The sequence below is a fragment of the Tachypleus tridentatus genome, chromosome 10 (genome assembly GCF_004210375.1).
Source record: "Tachypleus tridentatus isolate NWPU-2018 chromosome 10, ASM421037v1, whole genome shotgun sequence".
NCBI lineage: Eukaryota > Metazoa > Arthropoda > Merostomata > Xiphosura > Limulidae > Tachypleus > Tachypleus tridentatus.
In genome coordinates, this window is record NC_134834.1 from 174032144 (window position 1) to 174055636 (window position 23493).

At 32.2% G+C, this 23493-nt stretch overlaps 1 protein-coding gene across 1 annotated transcript in view; it reads right to left on the minus strand.

Annotated features, from left to right (window-relative positions):
* The window catches only part of LOC143230950 (uncharacterized), a gene marked incomplete at its 5' end in the record, with an annotated part of 64980 nt that overhangs the window by 39235 nt on the left and 2252 nt on the right, over positions 1 to 23493 (minus strand). The window contains 8 exons of the mRNA XM_076465303.1: positions 3833 to 3950; positions 6403 to 6471; positions 6803 to 7005; positions 7298 to 7400; positions 7893 to 7957; positions 14293 to 14506; positions 14797 to 14966; positions 21446 to 21730. Coding sequence (XP_076321418.1) covers positions 3833 to 3950; positions 6403 to 6471; positions 6803 to 7005; positions 7298 to 7400; positions 7893 to 7957; positions 14293 to 14506; positions 14797 to 14966; positions 21446 to 21730 — 1227 coding nt within the window. The remainder of the gene's footprint in view (positions 1 to 3832; positions 3951 to 6402; positions 6472 to 6802; positions 7006 to 7297; positions 7401 to 7892; positions 7958 to 14292; positions 14507 to 14796; positions 14967 to 21445; positions 21731 to 23493) is intronic.

Here is a 23493-nt window from a genome sequence, read left to right on the forward strand (position 1 = left end):
ACATCTGTCTCTGGGTGCAGCATCGAAGGTGAGGGGTGCCAAATTGATGTTACATAATTAGTAATGAATTTCAGAATGAAATGTTTTCCCCTCTTAACCAATTAATGCCCAGTGTCCTATATATGGGAGTTGCAACGTCATGTGTTGCCACAACTTGGTTGTGATTTGGACACGTTATACTATAACGCTGTCTAAGCGTTGCAAAAACGTCAGATTGCAATGTCACTTCCTGACGAATAATGGGCATTGCTATGTAACATTGCCACAACGTCGTAATTTGAAAGCATGATGGACCCCCTTATGGCTTACATTTTGTAACGAGGGGGCGCAAAAACTGACTTTGTTCCCGAGTGCTGAAAACCCTAGCTATGCCTCTGCTTAATGCATTATTTGTAAGAGTAGCTTCTCATCTAAATAGGGGAATATTAGATGAATTGTAAGATATAACTAGGCATTCCATTTTTAATCTAATATAAAAACTGTCATATAGAGGCTTGACAAATCAATTTGCATCAGATATATGGTAAATATATTGGCAAAGACAGAAGGTAAATTGAACATCTGGTACCTAAGAATAAAGTCTAATGGTCTTGGGATCAATACACCTAAAAAATCCCCCTTTTTTCTGTTTCTGAAACCTTATTGTGGGAAAACACTATTATTGTTTACCTGATTATTGTTTACACTAACCATATTAAATTGAAATCTAACATTTTGATTTTACAGTTTTCTACACCATTCAATTATTATTCTATCATTTAGTTTAACTATGAATTGTTAGGTACACTAAAATGCAAATTCCCCTTCCATCTCAAATACATTAATCTTGATTATGTATGTATTATGAAACTGATAAGCTCCCCTATAGGCAATATACTGATATTAATTTCAGGGCAGATTATGTAGATTTATAGTAATTGCTAGTTACATAACATGTAACCTTGTGGTTTAGCCACTAAGTAAAAAAGCCTTCCTTGATCTTTAAAACGAAATAATTCATGATATATTGTTAGGAAGAAATATTTTTAATTATAGCTCAATGCTCTTCATTACATTAAAAGATGGTTTAATTTTGGAACATTGTGTTATTATCTGGTGAATTAGTTGTTTTTTTCCTTCTCTGTTTTTTTTTTCTAAATCCTTTGATATTTATTGAAATTAATAACAATGAGATTTACGTCTCATTGTTTAGTAAGACTTATTAGTTGATTTTTGAAACTGATAAGATTTGTATTTTTGTTGTTTAAAAGTTTTATTTTGGACTTCTATTGTTATATTTTTTACACCTCATCCGAGAGATATACCATTTTTCTATTGTTTCTTTTTTTCCAAGTACTTTACAATTAACTGCAATTCCTTTAGATATCAATGGATTAACTCGAATTTATGACGGATTTTACTTTGGTTCAATATATCTAAACCTACTTTGCATTTTTTTATGTAGGTCTTCTTATGAATCTTACTGGGTCAAAGCCCAAACAGCCAAAAATATAGATTTTGGACTCTTGTGCAGTCATATTTGCAACAATTAAGATGCAAATTAGCATAGTTATAAATTTCCATGTACTCAACACATTGACATACAAAAAAGTTGGAATTACCAACTTTGAGTTTTCTGGGGTGGTCAGAGCTAAGAAAATATACTTTAGGGTTTTTGATAAATTACTGGGCCAAATTCTGACTAATGAACATGGTATTTGGTACAAAGATATTTTTATACAGGTACCAACTATTAACAAATAAAACTATTGGACTTGCCTATTTTTAGTAACTATAGGGGGTTAGATCAATATGCTACAAACAGCATAATTTGAAGGTTTTTTGACAATTACTCTGGCTGTATACTAGGTAACTTACATTGGATTTGATGTGAAGATTCCTTTTTGCAGGTCCTAATCAGTAATATAGACAGTAATTAATCTTTCTGATTTTCATGATTTTCTGATGTCAAAATTGGCCTTGTTGGTATTGCATGGTGGAGACATACATTTACTTATGAATGTTGGATTTTCAACAATAAGTTGTTTTCATTTGACTCTGATTGTAGTGAAAATTTGTTTAGTCCATTACACACGATCAATTTTGGATATATTAGCATAATTATGAACTCCTAAAATATTTTACGATAATTATTATAAAAAAATAAAATATTAAGGAGAGCCACTACAATTCTTAATATAGGTCAGAGTTGAATTATTTTCCATTCACTAAACCACAAAAATGAATATCTAGATATATATTTACAATTATTTCAATAAAATGGAAAATATTTCTTTTTTATAGTCAGGTGCACTCCTTGTGTGCATTTGCTTATCAACATACTTTAAATGGTTTTTTTTTTTTGAAGACCCTTATGATTTTGCCATAGCTTCGAATTCCTTGTTTTGCCATTTTGACAGATCTGATTTAATTCATTTGCAGTAATCTTAGAATAAAACCTTATGAGAATGAATAGCATTATCATGATGTTAAAAATTAACAACACAAATAGTCTTGCCTACAATATTCTGACCCATTTCTGTTATTAAAATCATTATCCCCTAAATAATGACTTCACTCTAATACTCTAATAAGAAAAGACTGTGTAAACAAACATACACAAATCAGTACTATCAGTTTCTGCTTCACCAGCTTTTTAATCAATTGTTATTTGTTTGATCTTGGTTGAAGATATATTTTGTGAAGCTTATTACAGTACAAAAAGTTATGGATATATTAGCATAACCAGAGGTTCCTAAAAGTTTTACAGTAATTATTATAAAGAAACAAAATAATAAAGAGAGTCACTATACATTGTTAAAATTTTTATACTGCAAATAAATTTATATTTCAGATAAAATAATTAGTACAGACAGTTCAATCTAATTAGCTGTATAGTGGCAGATAAAAGACAAACCTAAAATGCTATTTTAAGATACCATTTATTCGGAACCCACAACAAAGTTATTAATGGGAATGTGGTAAAAAAACGATCTTCAATCCTTCAATCATGTGATATTTTATTATGTATTGCTTTCTGTTACTTTATCATCTTTCAGCATTTTACACAACTAGCAATCATTAGATACTCTTAATATCTGATTACAGTCTCACAAAGTCATAATAATCAGTGATGTCGAGAAAACCCACTTGTAGAGAAATATATTCACCTGACGATGACCAAAGAAGGTCGAAACGTTGTTCACTCCTCAACGTAAAAAATTTTCTCAACCCAAACGAGCCGTTTTTACATATAAAGTCTAGTCACATTAACTCTGGAGTGACATTGAAACATTTCATCCCACTAAATTTGGACTTGGATATAGCAAGGTCTACATAACAACAATTATACTGAAGAAAGACCTAACAAAGGTCACACAACTCTGCTATTAATACCTACTGAAATCAGTATCCCTGATTATGAATTAAGGTCTATAGAAATTTAGCTTTTCACTGAAATCCAAGAAGAATGAGTGTTGGGAATAAATCAACTTTTAATCTAAAAAAGACTGAGTTTTAGATTTATAATATATAATACTTATTATTTCAAACTGTTAATAAATAATTTATCAGAGGACCCAAAATTAAGGTAAAATAGAAAGAAGTTTTACAGCATGAATAAAACGACCTCAGAAAAATGCATTATCTCCTTTTTGCCCATAAAAATGCTTTCTATGTATTAAAAATATATTATTCTCTTTCTATTGACTTGGAACTTTTGAAACATATTTTAGAATCTTTCATAAAAATTCAATCTATACAGTTGTTAAGTTCTTTGTTGGCAAAATATTCTAATTTTTTCATGTTAAAAAAGGACATAAATAGGCAAAGAATTTTAACAAGGTTTACCTACCCATGTTATCAGAGATGGCTAGTACATCAATAGCATCTTTTTCATATGTTGTTTGTCCAATTTTGTCTAAAGCCCATTTATTGTACATTTGGACTAATGCTTGAATGTTTTGTTTATCCTAAAATGCAGAAAAACGTACAATACAATATCTTTACATATTAAGTGAACAATACAGATATACCATTTTTCACTCAAAAATATGGCAATAGACAATCTCAGACTCAAGAGTGAATGGTGTCTGCCCACTTTTTTTTAAGTATATGTCATCTGTTCAAATGGGAAAGCCATTTTTTTAGGCTACTACCTGTGATGTTGTTTACCTTTTTTTTAGGCTACTACCTGTGATGTTGTTTACCTTTAACAGTAGTTTTAAAATTTAAATTTGCGCATTAAGTAACCATGTACAGTCCATTTATGGAAAAAAAATATGGAATAGGCTTACTGATAAGTGAACACAAAGAAAAGTGCTAAACTAAAGTATTGGTATCTCGGAAACAAATAAACACAATGTACAGAAGCACAACGTGGCTAGATATTTGAGTTATATTAATGATGAAATATATTTAAAACATTACAAATGTTAATCTGAACTTTGTTATCACAAAGTCAAAACATAATTTAAGTATAGGACTCATGAACTGTCTTAATCAAGTTCACTGAGAAAATTGGTGCTTTTTCAAAACCTATTAAGAAAGTTAACAGTTTCCTAAATGGAAATTGAATTTCTACATGGATACCAACTTCCTTTCACAAAAAAGTGTCTCGACTAGCTCTGCCCTCTATCAGCATGAACATTTTGTTCACCCCTAGTCTTGTAACTCTCATTTCTTTCTGTTTATCTATGTGCAAATAATCATAAGGCAATCCTTCACTAATAGAAGTGAAACACTAACCTTGTCATAACTAGCATTCTCTCTAACAATGCACCTGTTCATCATTTCAAGATTCACCATGACCAAGTCAATCACTAGACCAGATGTGAGAAGGATGTGTGGGAAATGTGAAAGGAGGTAAGTATCTAGTTAGAAATACATTTTAAGTTTAGGAAAATGTTAACTTCCTACATCATATCTTACTTCCTCACACAAAGAGATAGAATCCCACAATGAACTGGTTTGAGGGCTGTTGTTTTTTTTTGGAATTTCGTGCAAAGTTACATTAGGGCTATCTGCACTAGCCATCCCTAATTTAGCAGTGTAAGACTAGAGGGAAGGCAGCTGGTAAGAACATAATTCTCCTTGAGAAAGCACCCAAAGAAAGACCATGAGGTGTGGTGAGAAACGAAAAACATTGCATATATGAGAGACTGCACCAGTTCTGAGCTAGATCTACTCCCCTCTTTACAGCAACGTGTCACTCAAACTAAAAGTGCATAAACATGAAGGGTTCCTAAAATGTAATCAACAGTAAAGAGAACTATTGGTGTCAGGTGGTTAGAGTATGACAGATAGTAAATGAAGTTTGATTTGACCTAAATCACCACCTGATGGCATCTGGAATTCTATGTCATGTTTGCAGTAGGTAAGAGATCCTCTACCTTTCACTTCAAAAACAGGTACTTGGTTGGAGTGCAAGTATCCTTACAAATAACTCAACTCTGCATGTGCACACCTCAAACACAACCTGAGATCTTCTTGTTTCCTGGCATCTTACAAATATTGGTTCTCAGTGGATGTTTATCTCTGGTCCAAATCCTGGCAACACATGATTACTCACATGCGTAAGGCTGGCTTCCTTGTTCTTAACAGTAAGTCTGTCAATCAAGAAGTAATTTACAGGTGCATTATTAGAGAGATCACTAGTTATGACAGGAGTAGTGTTGCACTTCTATTTGTGGAGGGTCGCTGCATGATCTTTTGCATGCAGATATGCAGAAAGAAGTGGGAAACAAAAACTTGCTTTGATAAAGGGCAGTACTAAGCAATGAAACTTTTTGAGAGAGGAAGTAAGATATCATATCAGGAATAATTATTTACTGAATGTGGTGCATCAATGTCTAGGGGTCTTACAGAAATATCTGGACCTTATTTATTTACCAAGTCTAAAATCAAGGTATGCAAATTTATGTTTCACTACACAGTTATGAATATAGTCAAACTTTAATTAAGACATAAGTTAGGTTAGAATGTTTTAGGTATACACAAAACAAAAAAGAAAATTCAAAAAAATACCAGAAGCTATGAATAGACTAAATAAACTTGGAATATATTTCTAAAACAAGTTCATAAAATTACTAATTGGTCAGTAAACAAATTGATTTGGACAAAATAAAATTTCAAATTCCATATAAAATGGCTGTAAAACTTTGTGTAGGCTGAATTTTAAAATACAGGGCTGTTGACTTTTGGTTTTTTTTTCATATATAGTGAATGCATTAAATCTAAAATATTTTAAGGAAATGTTTAATCTATGTACTTAAATGATAAAGGTTGCCTTTAAGGGAGTTTTTATATTATTGTTATTAATGTTTACTTTAGTAGATGAGACAGCCTTGATATTGTTCATTCTTAATATTATATTGTGTTAACGTTAATAAAATGTTAAAAATTATTATATGCTAAGGTACTAACCTCCTGTGTAACTTTTTCTCTTTTATTTACATAAGCTCCAATTAAATTGCTGAGGATGTCTTGGAATTTCTATAACAAAATAAGACACTGATTTCATGGCTATAACAAACTTCGTAATACAATATTCAGTTTAAAATTTCTAGTCAAAAAAAAATATTTTGTAAAAACCAAATTCTTTTATGTATATACTAATTTATTTGTTAGCTTTTTTTCCTTTCTGAGTCATAATATATATTATCAATGCTCATTGAATTTATAAATATTGAGGCAGAAATATAAAACATCAGAGTTAAATTAACATTAAGTGGACTGCATGATGATTAATCTTATACAAAAAGAGGTTTGCAAGAGATAAAATATGATAAAATGGAAAGACAGTGACAAAACAGAGAAGGCTTACGTAAGTATTAACAAGGTCGTTCTGACTTAAATTCCTGCTTATTCCTGGTTCTACCGCTGTTTTTTGCATCACCATTTTCACTATATCTGACATTGCTTCCATATCTTCTTGAACCTTTTGTTGTTTTTCTATCCGGTTTTCACTATTACTTGATGAGCCACTTGAACTTGTTCCTCCTGAAGACTGATCTTGACTTCCACCATCTAGGAAACAGTTATCACTTCAGGCTAATTTTCTATGTTTATTTGATAACCTTTTTACTGGGTAAAATAAACACTTGATGAAATTACCACTAGTTCATCATTATCGCATATCTTAATGTTAACAAATTTGTCTTCATGAGCTTGAATTTAGCTAGGACTCTTAGTTCACAAACATGCTTTGAAGCTCATGACCTATTAACTTAGCTACCAGAATTTAAGTCCTAAACAGATAACCTTCATTTTGATCATTACAATATTGAGTTACAGTATAATAACTTTATATTATCTTTACCTTCCGAGAGTTCATTAGCATTTTCATCTATTGTTGCTGATACATCTTTGAGAAGTTTAACTGAATCATCATAAACTTGCATGTCATTCAAATCCACAGTTTCCTAGCAAAAATGAATATCTCAAAATTTTAGATACATCTATTATCATACTTTATGTTCATTTAAAATACTTCCAAATTTAAGAAAGAAATCCAGAAAAAAACTTACTAGTTAGTGAAAAATCAAAAGTGCTACTCTACTGATGTTTCCAGAACAACTAAACAAAATCAGAAGCACAATGTAACCAAAAACATTCTGAAATGTTTTTAACTAAATAAAACAACATACTGAAATAGAGAAAGAACTGAACAAATTTTAAAATGTAGAACTGAAATACATGAGATTTATGGTAAAATTCAAACAACAAAACTATCACTGATATGAACATCTACAGTAATTCTATCTGTATTTGAAAAAGATAGTGAAGACTTGCAGTGTTGAAAATAAAATAATACATACAATACATAAATGTATATAGAAGTATGTGTTCTTAAGATTTTTATTTAATTGAAATATTTTATAATGTAACAAGCACAAACAACATTCTTTACTTACAATAGTTTTCTTTAGAGACTGCGGAATGGTTTCACATTTTAAGGGATGAATTTCAGGATCACATGCTGCAAAAACAGATAATATCAAATATTACAATGCTACAATAACTTCTAAGTTAAATAGTACATATCTATGAGTTTTTATTTCTAATTATTATAAATCAAATTTCTTTGTTCTAAATATTTACATTTCAACAAAAAAGTTACAGTATTTTATAGAAATGTGATGACTTAAGCAATATGGATGGCATAAGCAGCAGTACTGGTTATATATCTGATTGAAATAGCTATTTTTGGATCAGATAGTTCAAGTGGCTATACATATTGAATATCAGCTGCAGGCATTAACTAACACTTCATTAAGGTATCATATTAAACTAGTTACTTTATCATAGTTTTTAAAAAGTTAACAAGAATGTGTACCAGGATGTACAATTCCACATCAGTGGATGCTCATAGCAGGCCAATTAAGAGATGCAAAATATAGTTGCACAATACTATTTATTACCTGGTTCCACTGGTTAAGAATGTTCTTTGAATTGTTCTTAACCATCACTGATGTTGTCACTAATGTGATTGCCTGTGATACATATTAATAACACAATATGTAGGTAAGATGTTTACCTGAAAGACTACTGTAGCTTCCACTATCATACTTTTCCATTGTAAGTGATAAAGCTAATAAAGGAAATTAAATCCTGGATCTGGGAAAATGCTAAAATATTTAGAGGCTAATAGAAAGCACCAGTGTCACAATTTTTGTTATGTGTGATGCACATGCATGAAGCAAAATGCCTAGGTAATATTATGAGATAACCTGTAAGTGAAAATGATATCTCACTATCCATTTCAACAGAGAGTGTGATGTTCAAAGAGAATGGATATTTATCCCATCCATATTTAGAATAATTTAGTTAGTTAATTATTCATTTTTGTTTGAAGTATTCAATGAATATTTTATATTTCACACACTGTCTATCACAATCACCTGTAGCACATGCCAAATCAAGATTGTCATTTATCTTCACAATTTGACCTTGCAAATGTACTATTTGAATAAGTATTTGCCTAGTTTAGATAGTATTTCTTTATCAATAAAAGATGTATGTATTACATATACGTTTAAAATGATTGGATGTAAAAATTTCATTAAAATTGTTTAGTTATAACCAAATGTATAATAATAAGAAACATTTGATAAGAAACTTACTTGTATTTTTATCTGGTTCAGAGAGGTAAGAGAGAAAAAAAAATAAAATTATTTGTCATATATCATAACTAAGAAAACAACAATTAAAGACATAATGTACATCTGAAATCTACTTTCAACTAATTTTCAAATTCTTGTGACTCAGAACCTGCAGAAATCACATAACAGCTCTGAATATTTTTCAACATCTTTAGTGAAGTAAGAAATACTGAGCAAGGATATAATAACCAATTATTAGGAATATGTTCACATGAGCTGGCTTAAGCTAGATAAATCTCTAAGACAAGTTTATGGCTAATCTAGAAATGTCCCCACATGATAAGCAGCTTCATATTAGCAGCTAGGAAATTTTCATATCTTTAAGAAAGTGTTGTTCACAATAACTCTAAAAAATGTGGAAAAACCTCTCAGCTTTGAGATGCTTATGCCTTGAAATTAGGTAGTTATAGTAAACGTTAAGTAAAATAAATCTTGCTTTATCTTGTACTTAGTTTTAAAAAGTGATTTTACTTGTTAGAAGTGGGCTAAAAAGTTTGTAATAAGAGTGATATTTTAGATTTATAAAATAAAACTTGCTGAAAATTAACGAATTTCTTCCAAAGATACTTTTCATTCCAATCAAATCCCATTTCGTCATTAAGAAATAGCAAAATTAATTATTTAACAAATGAAAAATATTTACTTATAAATCAGATGTTAAGATCACTGAAAACCAAAACATATTGTTAATATCATGGTTTTCACGTAAGATTTCATTTAAAGAATTATTATATTTATCTTAACTTAATAACAACAACAAAAAAAAACAATCAAGGATAATACTGCCATAATACTTCAAGTTGAGGGGATCACAACACTGTTTACCTACTGTAATTTCTCAAATATAATGCGCATTTATTCACTGAAAGTTTGTCTAGTAGTGACTTAGTTAGGGTACATATAAGTTATGGTTACAAATCATTTTTTTCAGGTAGTCCAGATAGTTTTTTTATTGTTTATTTCTGTGTTTTAAAGATAAGCAAAAAGTGACAAAACTACACAATTGGCTATCTGTGCTTTGCCTACCACAACTATCGAAATCCGGTTTCTAGCGTTATAGAGCAACATACATAACATAGTGCCACTGGGGGACATTTCGGTGGTGTCTTATGAATTTACTCTGTTTTAGTTTATTCTCAGTATCTTTAAACAAGCTTTTGTTATAATAGGTTTTGGTTTCGTGGCCAGCATATTTTAGTACTGAGGCCAGGATGGTCGACAAGGGGACCATTCTAAAAACTGTTGATTGAGGGTTATTTCGATAGACTACGATGAATGAAGAAGCTTGGTACAACTCCTAAAATAATAATAATAAATACTAATGAAAGTGTGGAACGATGAAAACTATGACGGTACCATTCTTCTTATATTTACTCTTTGTTGCAGAAATGGCATTTGAAATTTAAAAATCGTTAGTGAAATCATCTTGTAATACATTATACGTCTGCTTTAAATTCAATAGTGTATATTCGGGCTTTACTGCGCCGTTAGATTCACAAACTACTGAAACTAATCATTTAGTATATATGATTCCAATGCCACTTTATGAAAATAAATATAGATACTATTAAGCTCGGTAGTTTTATGTTTCGTTGCCAACGCAACAATCAATTGACGAGTCTCTGAAATAGCTGGTAGAACAAAATGATTATTATATTATCGAATGAGCTCTTCCGCCATTTGAACTGGTTCCACAGTTTAATTTAATTGCTACAGTGGCTACACTGAAGCCATCACATTTACAACCATATCTAGAACATTTCACCAAACATACTCGCCCTTTCAGCCAGGGGGCGTTATATGTGACGGTCAATCCCACTATTCGTTGATGAAAGAGTAGCCCAAGAGCTGGCGGTGGGTGGTGATGACTATCTGCCTTCCCTCTAGTCTTACACTGCTAAATTAGGGACGGCTAGCACAGAAAGCCCTCGAGTAGCTTTGTGCAAAATTCAAAACAAACTAGAACATTTCAAGATGATATATATAACATCTGGGTGGATGTTATATATTGTTATAAGGTAAATTTTGCTCTTTGTTCGTAAATATTATCGTACTTATTATATTGGAAAATTGTGGCAAACACCTTTTTAAAGAAATTATAAAGAAGATATTTGAAGTTGAACAATTTATTTGAAAACAGGGAGAATTGTTTTTCTCCGGCATTACTAGGACTTAAAACAATTCTCCCTGTTTTCAAATAAATTGTTCAACTTCAAATATCTTCTTTATAATTTCTTTAAAAAGGTGTTTGCCACAATTTTCCAATATAATAAGTACGATAATTTTTACGAACAAAGAGCAAAATTTACCTTATAACAATATATAACATCCACCCAGATGTTATATATATCATCTTGAAATGTTCTAGTTTGTTTTGAATTTTGCACAAAGCTACTCGAGGGCTTTCTGTGCTAGCCGTCCCTAATTTAGCAGTGTAAGACTAGAGGGAAGGCAGCTAGTCATCACCACCCACCGCCAAATCTTGGGCTACTCTTTCATCAACGAATAGTGGGATTGACCGTCACCTATAACGCCCCCATAGCTGAAAGGGCGAGCATGTTTGGTGAAATATTCTAGATAAAGCAAAAACAAACTTGCAGAATTTTTAAAGTCTTGAACACTAGAAAATCTCTTCGTGACTAGAAGATTATCAGTGAGATAAGATTTATTTTAAGTTAGATTTCTATTGCTGGAAAGATGCTGAAATTGATTATTAAATGTCGTCTAGAAGATTATTTAATAAATGATTCTCTAAGTATTGGCTTTGGAATAAAAACATTTCTGTATTAATTTATTAATCAAACAATACATCTAATCATTCCTTCATTTATTTGTAGCCTGGTAGAGCAGAGGTACGTCTACAGACTTACAAATGTAAAATCTGAGGTTCGTGTCCTTGCAACGTACACAGCAGATAGTCCAATGCGGCTTTCCTCTAAAAAACCAACGATCTGTATAATTAGTACTAAATACAACTTCTGTTACTTGTTGGCGGGGTTAAAAACATAGGTAATGGAGCCATACAAAAATAAATCTAGAGATTATTGGACTACATAAACTTGAGCAGCCATTCTACCTTTGACCTTGCACCAGCGCTGTGCATTATACTTTTGTAAGATAAACGATAAAAAATTTGGATAATTAGTTTTGTTAATTTCACCTTTATTACAATCTAGGAACATATAAAATATGTGTTGCATTTTTTTCAGTAAAATAGTCATAAAGAAATTTTATATAGGAATATGCCCCGTCGTTTCAGTTTAACGCATCTTGCACTACAGCTAAATACTGTATAAAAATTATTGGTACACATTTTATCATATTAAGAAGAAATAAATCAACATTTAAAGATCACATTTATGATGTTAGTCGCAATGCTGTCACAATACACCACATAAACCTTTTTGATATTTTTCATAACTCAAATGATGATCCTGCCGGAGAAGTAACTTCTTTCTAAATTTTTATGCCCAGCTGCATAAACTTCAAAGTTGTCAACGTTAAAGCTAATTTTCCACAGTTTTCCTCATTCATGAAGTCTGTCAGTGGCCATTTGAATTATGAGTGCTATTCTCAACAAAATCAAATCCTTCTAGCATTTTATGCAAGGCAAACTTACAAATATTACTACGTAAAAAAATTATCCACACAATTAATATACTTATTGTAGAACAGAGATTCTGAAACGGATACCTGAGAGATTCACACAAAATATATTCTCCCAGTCAGAAACAATCTTATTTTTCCACCTTTTGCTTTCTACTGGTAGTCCAAACGTATACCAGTTTCATACCATTTTATTCAATTCGAATTACTTTTGAAGCCTCTTATAAAGAGGTTTTCTGAAATTCAAGTTACAACTTCAAGCAGTATAATCTTATCCAAGAAAAATATAAACCCCAATAAAACACTATAGAAACTGGTAATGCCAGACAATCCTTTTCTAAAACTATACTGAAAATGTTGATTAAATATCAACCTTGTAAACTTTTTTTTTAATTTAGTTTTAAATATGATTTGTGTGATCAATTTATTTGTTTGTTCTTAAGAGCAAATCTACAATGAGCTAGCTGCTGTGTCCACTAAGAGGAATCAAAACCTAGAATTTAACATTATAAGTCCGTACCAACAGATTTGTGGCGTCAGAAATGAAAGCATTATGTCATTTTCTTTTTCTTCTTCTTTGGCTTTCTCATTTTGCAGGAATCACTGTCTCTTACATTTTGCCTTCCCCCATCAAATATTTTGCAATAGCTTTCTCATCCACATATTCTTTAATTACACCATTCCAACACTTTACTGGCCTTCCCTGTTGTTTTCTGCTAGCGACTGGCAATGCTAACACTCTCCTTATTGTTTGTTTTCCTCTTCTCTTCACGTGACCAAACCACCTCAACTTCACTTCTCTTGCATTTTCCTCGATTCCATACACTCCTGCCATTTCCTTAATTTCGTTACCTGTTTTCTTCTCTTTCAGCATCACTCTCAAGAGTCATCTCAAAATTTTCATTTCTGTTTGTACCAACAAGTCACCTTTCTTATTCAAATTCCAGTTCTCAGCTCCATAAAGGAACATTGGTCTAATTACGATCTTATATACGTTGGCTTTCAATACCCAATACAATGTCACAGATGATTGTGGCTACTTCCTTCTATTTTTCAAACTTCCTGAATTCTATCTCGCACAGCTTTTTCATTTTTTTCTTTCACTTTGGATTATACTTCCCAACTATCTAAGGTCTTCTACCAGTTCTAGTAGCTTTCCACTTGTGATCAAGTATTCATCTTCCGCTGAACACATGACTTCCATTTCTCTGTCATCCACTTTCAACTCTGTTCTCTCCAAACTTTTTTGTCATCACCTTCTTAATGGGTTTCTGTATAATTGTGAGCTTTGAATAGTAATCTTTAATAGAATGTACTTTTTACGTATTGCTAAGAGATGAATTGTTCATTCGTGTAAACTTTTGTCATGGAGGTGTATTCATATTATGAATATGCACTCATTGGTAATTTTATTGAAAATAATTCTTCTAGCGTTATTTTATTAAAAATAGCAGAGCTTAAAAGGTTTTATATGTAATTAAAGGATTAATTCCATATGAAATTGAGTAAACTGTCGTAGACAACTTCATTCAAAATACATACTTACTGAATCCTCCTAAAAAGTAAGCAATTTCATTTCTTTCTAACTCCCACATCCAAGCTGCAAACTCATCAAATTCACCATTAGCATAATCAACATACGCATTTTCTTCTTGTCTGCTGCAGCCTACTGTGAGCTGGGTTTTTTGAAAAGAACTTACACTTCCAGACGTCTTTTCAGGATATACTACATAGGCTTTATGAATAGCATCCACGTATACCTAGAAAAAGCCAAAACAATGTTTTCTTAGTTTCACTAAATTTCGGCTCTACTTTTAATTACTTATAGATTTTATCCAGGGTTTATTAAAATAACAAATGGAATATTTTGAACAGAATATGATAATTTTGATAATCCAGTGTTTTCTTGACACAATGATGTTTGAAAGCTCTAAAATATCTAAGTTAACATGAATTTCAATTTACGACCAGACATTTATGAAGTTATCACTCATATTTTTGATCTCATTTTAGACTTGTGAAACATAATATAAAAAAGATCAATATTTACATGAAGCCCGGAATCTTGACTCCAACGGATACCAATGTTATTCCATGTATCGTTCCGCAGATGACCTTTAGCATAAGTGTACCATTTCTCTTGACCAGTTGAAACCAGAGCATGTAAAGTAATTCCTTCATAGTATAGAGATATACCAGGAATTCCCTCATCTTTTCCACCTTGAAAAAACAAGAATTTCATTCCTGTACAAAGTACTTTCACATCAAACCATATGATGAATAGAAAGAGGTAACATTAAAAAAGAAGCGCCAACCATAAAAAAATTAAACTATATCAACCTGCTTTAAAATGATCTTAAGGCACAGTGTAAATTGCGTTAATAATATTGTTTTAAGAGTTTGTTGTTTTATTACAAGAAAAACATGTATTTTGTCACTAACGATATCACACTATGAAGAGCTTCATTTTAAGAGTTCCAGTACCACGTATGCCACTGTCAACAGCCAACAATACCAGTACACATTCAACATACTTGAGTTTAAAGGTAGGAGAAGTAGCAAAAATTAAAAAAATATATATGTTTTCTGCTGACTATAAGATAACTTTAAATCCTACAATACAATGTAATAGTATGTTGTTTTTTTTCTTTTTTCTTAACCGGTAAACTCAAGAAGAATATCTTAGTAGAGTATTTGGTAAACAATATGAAAATGAAAGCAGAAATTGGTGAATGTACAAATCTTATTCATTGCTCCTGATAACAAATATTATTATACATTATGCACAATTTTTATTGGTAGTCTGCCCTAACAAATAGTTTACATGAGATTGGCTAACGAATTAGATCGTTCTTGACTATGTTTACATAATCCATCAAAAAAAGATTTGTGTGAGAAATACACATTTTGTTTAAGTAAGCTAGTTGCTGGTTCACCAAGACATCATATTAATAATGTGGTTTCTACTATTGCTCAAGTTCTTTTGGATCATTAGCAGAAAAAAATAATGGAAAGCCCAGATCCACTTAATGAGGAACTTGTTTTATTTCTTAAAGTTTCTCGTTTAGTGTAAGCAACAGTGATAATAGGTCAACCTACACAAACGATCTGCGTTTACAGTAATTCTAATTAGTTGCCAATTTAGTATATCTATTTCTTTGCTGAATCACAAACTTAACATTCAAACCATTGATTTACGTAACTGGCTTAGAGTAAAAGTCAGATAACTAGACTAGGCAATTATTACTTATTATCAGCTGAATGACAAGCTCGTTAACTAAGTATCTTACTCTAGTATTCAATAGCTAATTCAGACCTAGTAAAAATAGGGAAATAGGGAAAGCCAAACTGTACGGGTGAAACTTTGAAAATTTTGCCAAGTTGTTGATTACATGCCCAAATAATAATGATCATAAAGCTGTTTTATGCTTGAAATAAAAAATATCAAATATCTGGCAAGTCCTGAAACTTAATTTTTTTTTACTTAGAGTAATATTTCACTTTATATTCTTTAACTACTAAAAATTATAAATATTTATATTTATAAAAAAATATAAAAAAATATTTTCATTTCTGTGAGTTAGTTTGCGTTAATTATTTTGTAAGGTACTTGACTCTTCTGTTCAGAATCTAGGTGATTTTGCTTCTGAGACTGTGACCTCTATTTCTTCTCTTCACGAGTTGCACTAATTCTAGCCTAAGAAGTTTGTTTAGTATGGCTTGAATAATTTACTAAATTTTGGGAAAAGTTTTAAACATTAAAACTAATCCCATCATGGCCCAATATGTTTATCTTATTTCCAACTATACAGTACAAAATTTTAAGAAAATCTAAGGTAAAAGAAAGCGCTACAGGACTGGCATCTCCACTATGGGATTATATAAAGAGAACAATGACACATTAAACTTTAAATTCCATAAAAAGCAAAATAGTAATGTATGATAATTACCAACATTAATATTGGTAAATATAAATATTATATTCATTAAATAATTAAGCAGATAAAAATAGTAGACAACTTTTAAAGATCCTATTGCACCACTAATATTGAATAAAGCACACCTTGGACTGGTTCCTTTGTATCTTTGTATACAGTCATTGCGTGAGAGTGTAATAAAAGAAAAGAGGTGTATGCTGTTCTACCCTTGCAATATATGTAATTTAATCATATTATATTACTACTCATTTACATAGTAACATGTGATTCTGTCAGCTTGCTGTTTTCTGTTTTCAAAGCACCTACTGTAACAATTTGTCTTTAAGCTGTGCAGTGTTCAACTATTTTTCCACATCAAAATAACCAATGGAATATTTTGAACAAAATCACATAATTTTCACAATCCAGTATTTTCTTGACACAATAATGTTTTAAAGCTCTAAAATATCTAAGTTAACATGAATTTCAATTCACAACTAGACATTTATGAAGTTGTCACACATTTTTGATTTCATGTTAGACTTGTGAAAAGATTAATATTTACATGAAGCTCGTTTCATAGAGCATATATTCTTGGATCACAACCTCTCGCTCTTAATATTGGTTCTTATACTTAATTCCATGCACCTAATCAGTCTTTTACTGCTATTGATCTCTTTATATATTTCCCTTCTCTTTTCTTTCACGTTTATTGGAGGGTTTACAGTGACACATGGGATAAAGATAATTTCCCTATCATTGTAAAGGAGACTAGCTCTGGTCAATGCCACGTGACCTGTGTGCCCAGGTGGAAACTGAATCAGCCTAACAGGCCCTTTTTCACTGTTCTGTCATAACTTGATCCTTCTGTCATCTGTAAGCCATCGATAGACGACTATATGGCAGCAGTGACTGACTGTACTGTTCAGGCAGCTTCTCAATCTATTCATAAAACCTTGACACGTTTTCCATAGTGTCATTGTCCGTGGTGGATTCCTGCTTTCCAAATTTCATGGAAGGCACCAAAACAAGCCTGGGATACTTTATGTAGGTATCTCATACTTTCAATCTGCATTGCTTTTCAGTAGATCCATCTTAGTGCTTGGCAGGTAAGACGTCAAAGCCAGAAGAACTCTTGCATTAAGTTCACAACTAGTTTCTTTTCTACTACTAGTTCCAAAATTATATGGGAATCACTTCTTTTTATTTTTCTCTTCAATGGGCAGGAAGCTGCTGATGTCCAAAACATCGTCGATACTCTTGTCAAAAACTTTAATCGTGCATCTAACACTTTTGTTTCGTCCCCATTTTTGGCCATCAAGTCTCGGGCGGAGTGATCATCTCTTTTCTTTCAGTCCAATCGTCTCTATATCGTAATCGTCCCTTTACTCTGGTGGAACTTAAGCTTGCTCTTCATCAATTTGGCAATACATCAGTTGGACCTGATGATATTCACTACGAGATGTTGCGCCATCTCTCTCCTCTCTTTGTTGCTATTCTTCTGGTTGTTTTTAACTGGATCTAACAGAAGAATGTTTTTCTGATGCTTGCCACTAGACTATTGTCTTCCTTTTATCGAAGTCTGGAAAAGATTTCAAGATTTCTTCTAACTATCGTCCAGTTGCTTTGACGAACTGTCTCTGTAAGGCCTTAGAGAGGATGGTTAATACTCATCATGTGTGGTTCCTTGAATCTGACAACCTCGTCGGACACCAGTTTAAGTTCCACCAGAGTAAAGGGACGATTACGATATAGAGACGATTGGACTGAAAGAAAAGAGATGATCACTCCGCCCGAGACTTGATGGCCAAAAATGGGGACGAAACAAAAGTGTTAGATGCACGATTAAAGTTTTTGACATGAGTATCGACGATGTTTTGGACATCAGCAGCTTCCTGCCCATTGAAGAGAAAAATAAAAAGAAGTGATTCCCATATAATTTTGGAACTAGTAGTAGAAAAGAAACTAGTTGTGAACTTAATGCAAGAGTTCTTCTGGCTTTGACGTCTTACCTGCCAAGCACTAAGATGGACCTACTGTAAAGCAATGCAGATTGAAAGTATGAGATACCTACATAAAGTATCCCAGGCTTGTTTTGGTGCCTTCCATGAAATACCAAACGGCGATTCCAAGTCCGTGTGGGCTTGACACTTTCCCATTCTTTTCCACAGGAACTTGGAGCCCCTAAAGGTTGTGTCTTGATTGTCACACTTTTCAGTGTTAAGATTAACGCTAAGCACTGAAGCGATAGCAATGAACGTGGTAAAAGGTTTTGTTAGCTTAAGGACTGTTGTTTAATAATGCATTACTTATCTCAACTGAGCAAGATAGAGTATACTCATTTTCAGGATATTTTATTCTTAGTTTATTACAAATGATTGATTTCTCATAATCGTTTATTTGATTCTACTTAAAGTTTCTCCTTCTGTCATCCTCTGACAGCAGTTTTATTTAATGTCTTTTGTCTTCAGTTCCATGGTATTGAAACGTCTTTTCTTTATCCTACTTCTGCTTTTTAATAGAAAGTTTTATACTTAGAGGCCTTTGTTTGCATCGTACTAAAATATGCTATTTTGATTTCCCATTCAGATTTATTCTGTATTTGTTCTTATTTCTTTTACTCTGAGTAAATAGTTGTCTAAATAATCCACTGAGCTCTTCTAAGCCACTATCAAAGGAAGCTGATGTTCCAGAAGGATTTGATCTCATAATCCCAAAGTTCCTCGATCTATTTTTTTATCCACAACAGTTTCCCATTAAAGATGAACACAAAACTCTCTTTAGAATGATTTTCATATCCTCATCTATTAAGACATCTATGAGTTGGTCGTTTGTCAAAAAGCCCATCCTTTCACGTGAATAAGAGAAATGGGCAAGGATTTCTATATCTTCTGTAATGTTGGATAAAGATTTTTGCTTCATTTTTATTCTACATTTACACTTCGGTTTAGAAACTTTCTTCTAATGTAAATTTCTAATGCTTGATGCTTCCTAGGCCCTCTTTGGGAAGCTTTCTTGATGTTTTTAATTAAGTTCATCATTTTAAATAAGAAGCAATAAGAATAGCTTGCTGTTCAATATATCGTCCATTCACTTTGGAAATTATATAAAACTGCGCTTGACATATTCCCCTGGAACCTTTTTGTCATGTTCTGTTGTGTTTTTGATTGGGCAGTGTTTTTGTCTACTATACTCCATAACTTGATAAGGTAATGATGTAGTTAGAGTAATATAGGAAACCCATTCAGTCATGGGCGATACAGCAATAGTGATAACACGTGTATACTAGATGGGTCTCTTATTCTATGTTGCATACTTAATGGAGATGGACGTTAAAATTCTTGAGCAACTCCGAGAGAAGTGTGATTCGTTTGATACTTGCATTTGTCATTCCATTTTTCTAATATTTTATAGTGCTGTTGACGTCCTTCTGAACATCTCCTTCAGATTTTTCAATACAAATTTGGATATTTTCTAAATGGCTACTATTTTAAGTTATTTTTGTTCATAATTCTTCTTTACACCTTATACACATTTTATAGTTCTTATCTTAACTTTATGATATTCTTCCAAATCCTCATTCTTAATTTTTATCCTTCAAAGGGAAGCTAAAATCCAGAGTTAACTTTCCCAGAAATAACATGGCAAATAGTCAATTATGGATTTGCTATAAAACAAACTTATCTTCCTGATTTTCTTCCCATTGTTCTATCATTTTCATAAAAATTTCAGTAAGGCTTCGGACACATGTCGTTATAATGAACTTAAGTTTGGCTTTTGTTTTATTTTTATCAAAATCATCCAACTCTTAACAGAAGAGTTTTAGTGGTTTCTATTGATAGTCAAGTCCTTTTGGAATATTCAATATAAAAAAGTAATGGAAAGTGCAGTCCACTTAACAATAACAAAGCCGTTTTATCTATTCAACTCCAAATTACAGGTTTAACTTAACCAAAGTTCATCGATAGATTGAACATCACAAACAAGCTATGTTCAATAGATAATCCATGTGCTAATTTCGTATTTCTATTTCTTTGTCGAAACACAGATTTAGTATTAACAGCACTGAAAGAACTAACTCACTGGCTGACAGTAAACAATCAAATTGACTTAAATCATGCAATGGTTATTTACGAATCAGATAACAAACTTGCTAATTCCGTAGCTTAATTAAGCAGTACTGTTTCTGAATTAATTCGGTAAATTCGTAACTCGACACAAATTCATCGTGATATCTAAATTATAGATATCTATGTTATGCTGGTAATGTGAAGGGGCTCTCGAAAGATCTGGGTCAAATCCGGAGTGCTACTGGGTGTGAAATTATTTCGAATCATACATATGTTCTTAAGTGCAAATAAATCAACGACAGTTAAACTTATAAACATCAAGTAAAACACTGACTACAATGATTTTTATATATTTGCCTCTTTATCTATTTTATTTATAATTATACTCCTCCTATACTAGGTGGAAGTAATTATAGTGACAGTGACCATTGCGCAAAATTCGAAACTCCGATTGGCCGAGTGGGGTTCAATGACAAACGTTGTGGATCAAATATTCCGTTGATTGCGCACCTTTACTACTAAAACTAAAATCGTGCTCCGCACTTTGTAGCCGTGAGAATATTATAAAACTGAAAACTAAATTCCGCCCTCTATTATAGTATTTTACGAGTTTAAAATGAGTGATGGCAACTAATCTAATACTTCATAATTAGGGACAGGTAGAGTAGATAACCCTCAAGTAGCTCTGCACGAAATTCAATAAAAAACTTACCAGTACTGAAAATATATCGTCTTGTGGAATCGTTCCGCTGAAAACTGATTCGTTCCCAGATAGAAAGAGATACACCTTTGTTACAGTTGGAGGGGTTTTTCCAACAGTCCTCGTCTCCTTCGTGCTCGAAATCTTCAAATTTCAAACATGATTCTTCCACTTTGACACTATATCCAAACCCTAGCGGTCCATGAGATAACAGAGGAGCTTTTTCTGGAACTGCACTTGTACCGTTTTCTTTGAGATTAGGGATGTGGTAATTAGCTGTAACTTCATAGCTGGTGTCTATAAAATCATAGAAAAGAGGTCTTATCTTACGCATATAAGAATAGTAAAGTCTGGGGTTACTTCATAAACAAACATTTCACATTTCAATGCTCCATGTCTTGAAAAACATTTGTCTTTTAAACCACCTTTGCAGGTTTAACAATATATTAAGATTACTGTAATTATGACTATACGGTGAAACTCATTTTTGTCGAATGCCAAATAGAAATTAATTTACAATGTTTCGTGATATTTAGTTCTTCAACTTATTTTCCAAAACCAGTGTAATGAATGGCAATTAGTTTTCGCTATTCTGATGCCCATCGGATAAATAGTTTTCGTTTGATATCGTCATTGCTATACCTTCTAAATATAAAATAATATACTGATGATCGACCTGCAAAAGGTAAAAGACTATAAAAATGAAATAAATTAAGGTCTTGGAATAAAATATACAAAGCAATACAAAAATTTAGATTATAACTTGCTGCTACTTTGCTCTTAAAATGTATTTCACTCTACGGATTGCTTTAAGCCAATGAATACTGAAAATTAGCAAACTTCTTTCAAACCTATTTCCTTTTCTTGTGCGTAGTGTAAATACTAAAAAATAGGTTATTTTATGGAATATTTGGTGATATGACGTCATGAATAAGTCACACGCGGATCTAATACACTGTCACCATCGACATAAATATAATAGTACTATCTTCTCAAGACGGCTAGTATGTGCAATAAAACATTAACTAAAATTAGGTACAGAACAACGTTTCGACCTTTATAGGTTAACAAAAAAAAAGGTCGAAACGTTGTTCTGTACTTTTATTTCAATTAAAGTTTTAATATACATACTAGCCGTTTTGAGATTACATTTTTACACCAAGTGGGTTTCTCGTCATCACAATTAGTTTGTTTTTGAATTTCGAACAAAGCTACTCGAGGGATAACTGTGCTAGCCGCCCTAATTTAGTAGTGTAAGACTAGAGGAAAGGCAGCTAGTCATCACCACCTACCGCCAAATCTTGGGCTACTCTTTTACCAACGAATTGTGGGATTGGCCGTAACATTATAACGCCCCCACGGCTGAAAGGGCGAGCATGTTTGACGCGACAGGGATGCGAACCCGCGACCCTCAGATTACGAGTCGCACGCCTTAACACGCTTGGCCATGCCAGACTATCACAATTAGTACTGTCTGTTGTGTGTCCATGTAAATATTTCGCAGGGTGTGGATGGATCTTCACCAAATCTGGTATGAAGGTTGGTTGGGTCCATGAGGAGATAATGCAAACTTACGGTTTCACATTTTGAATATTTTTGTTTTTATGGACGCTTTGGGTTTTGTTTTAAATTATATATAAAGGAAACAACTTTTCATGTCCTAAGATAACTTTTCATTAATCATGAATCTACATAGTTTCCATTCAGGGTACAGGTATCCCAGCTAGTGTTGATAATGTACTTTTAGCGGGAATGAGATAGCGTCAAATACTGCAACATTTTACCAAGTTGAAGTTACACAAATATATGAATGACGTAAAACTTTGATAACACTCACTATTTTGACTTAGTTGAGTTTAACCTAAAGATGTTTTAGTAGTTTAACAATTCGATAAAAGTGAAAAAAGCAAATAATAATTAAGTTTTATGTTTTGTAAATTCTATTCCATATTTAACGCTAATTTATTAACAGTATTGATTAAATTGTTTAACGTACATCTGGCCCGGCATTGCCAGGTGGGTTAAGGAGTTCGACTCGTAATCTGAGGGTCACGGGTTCG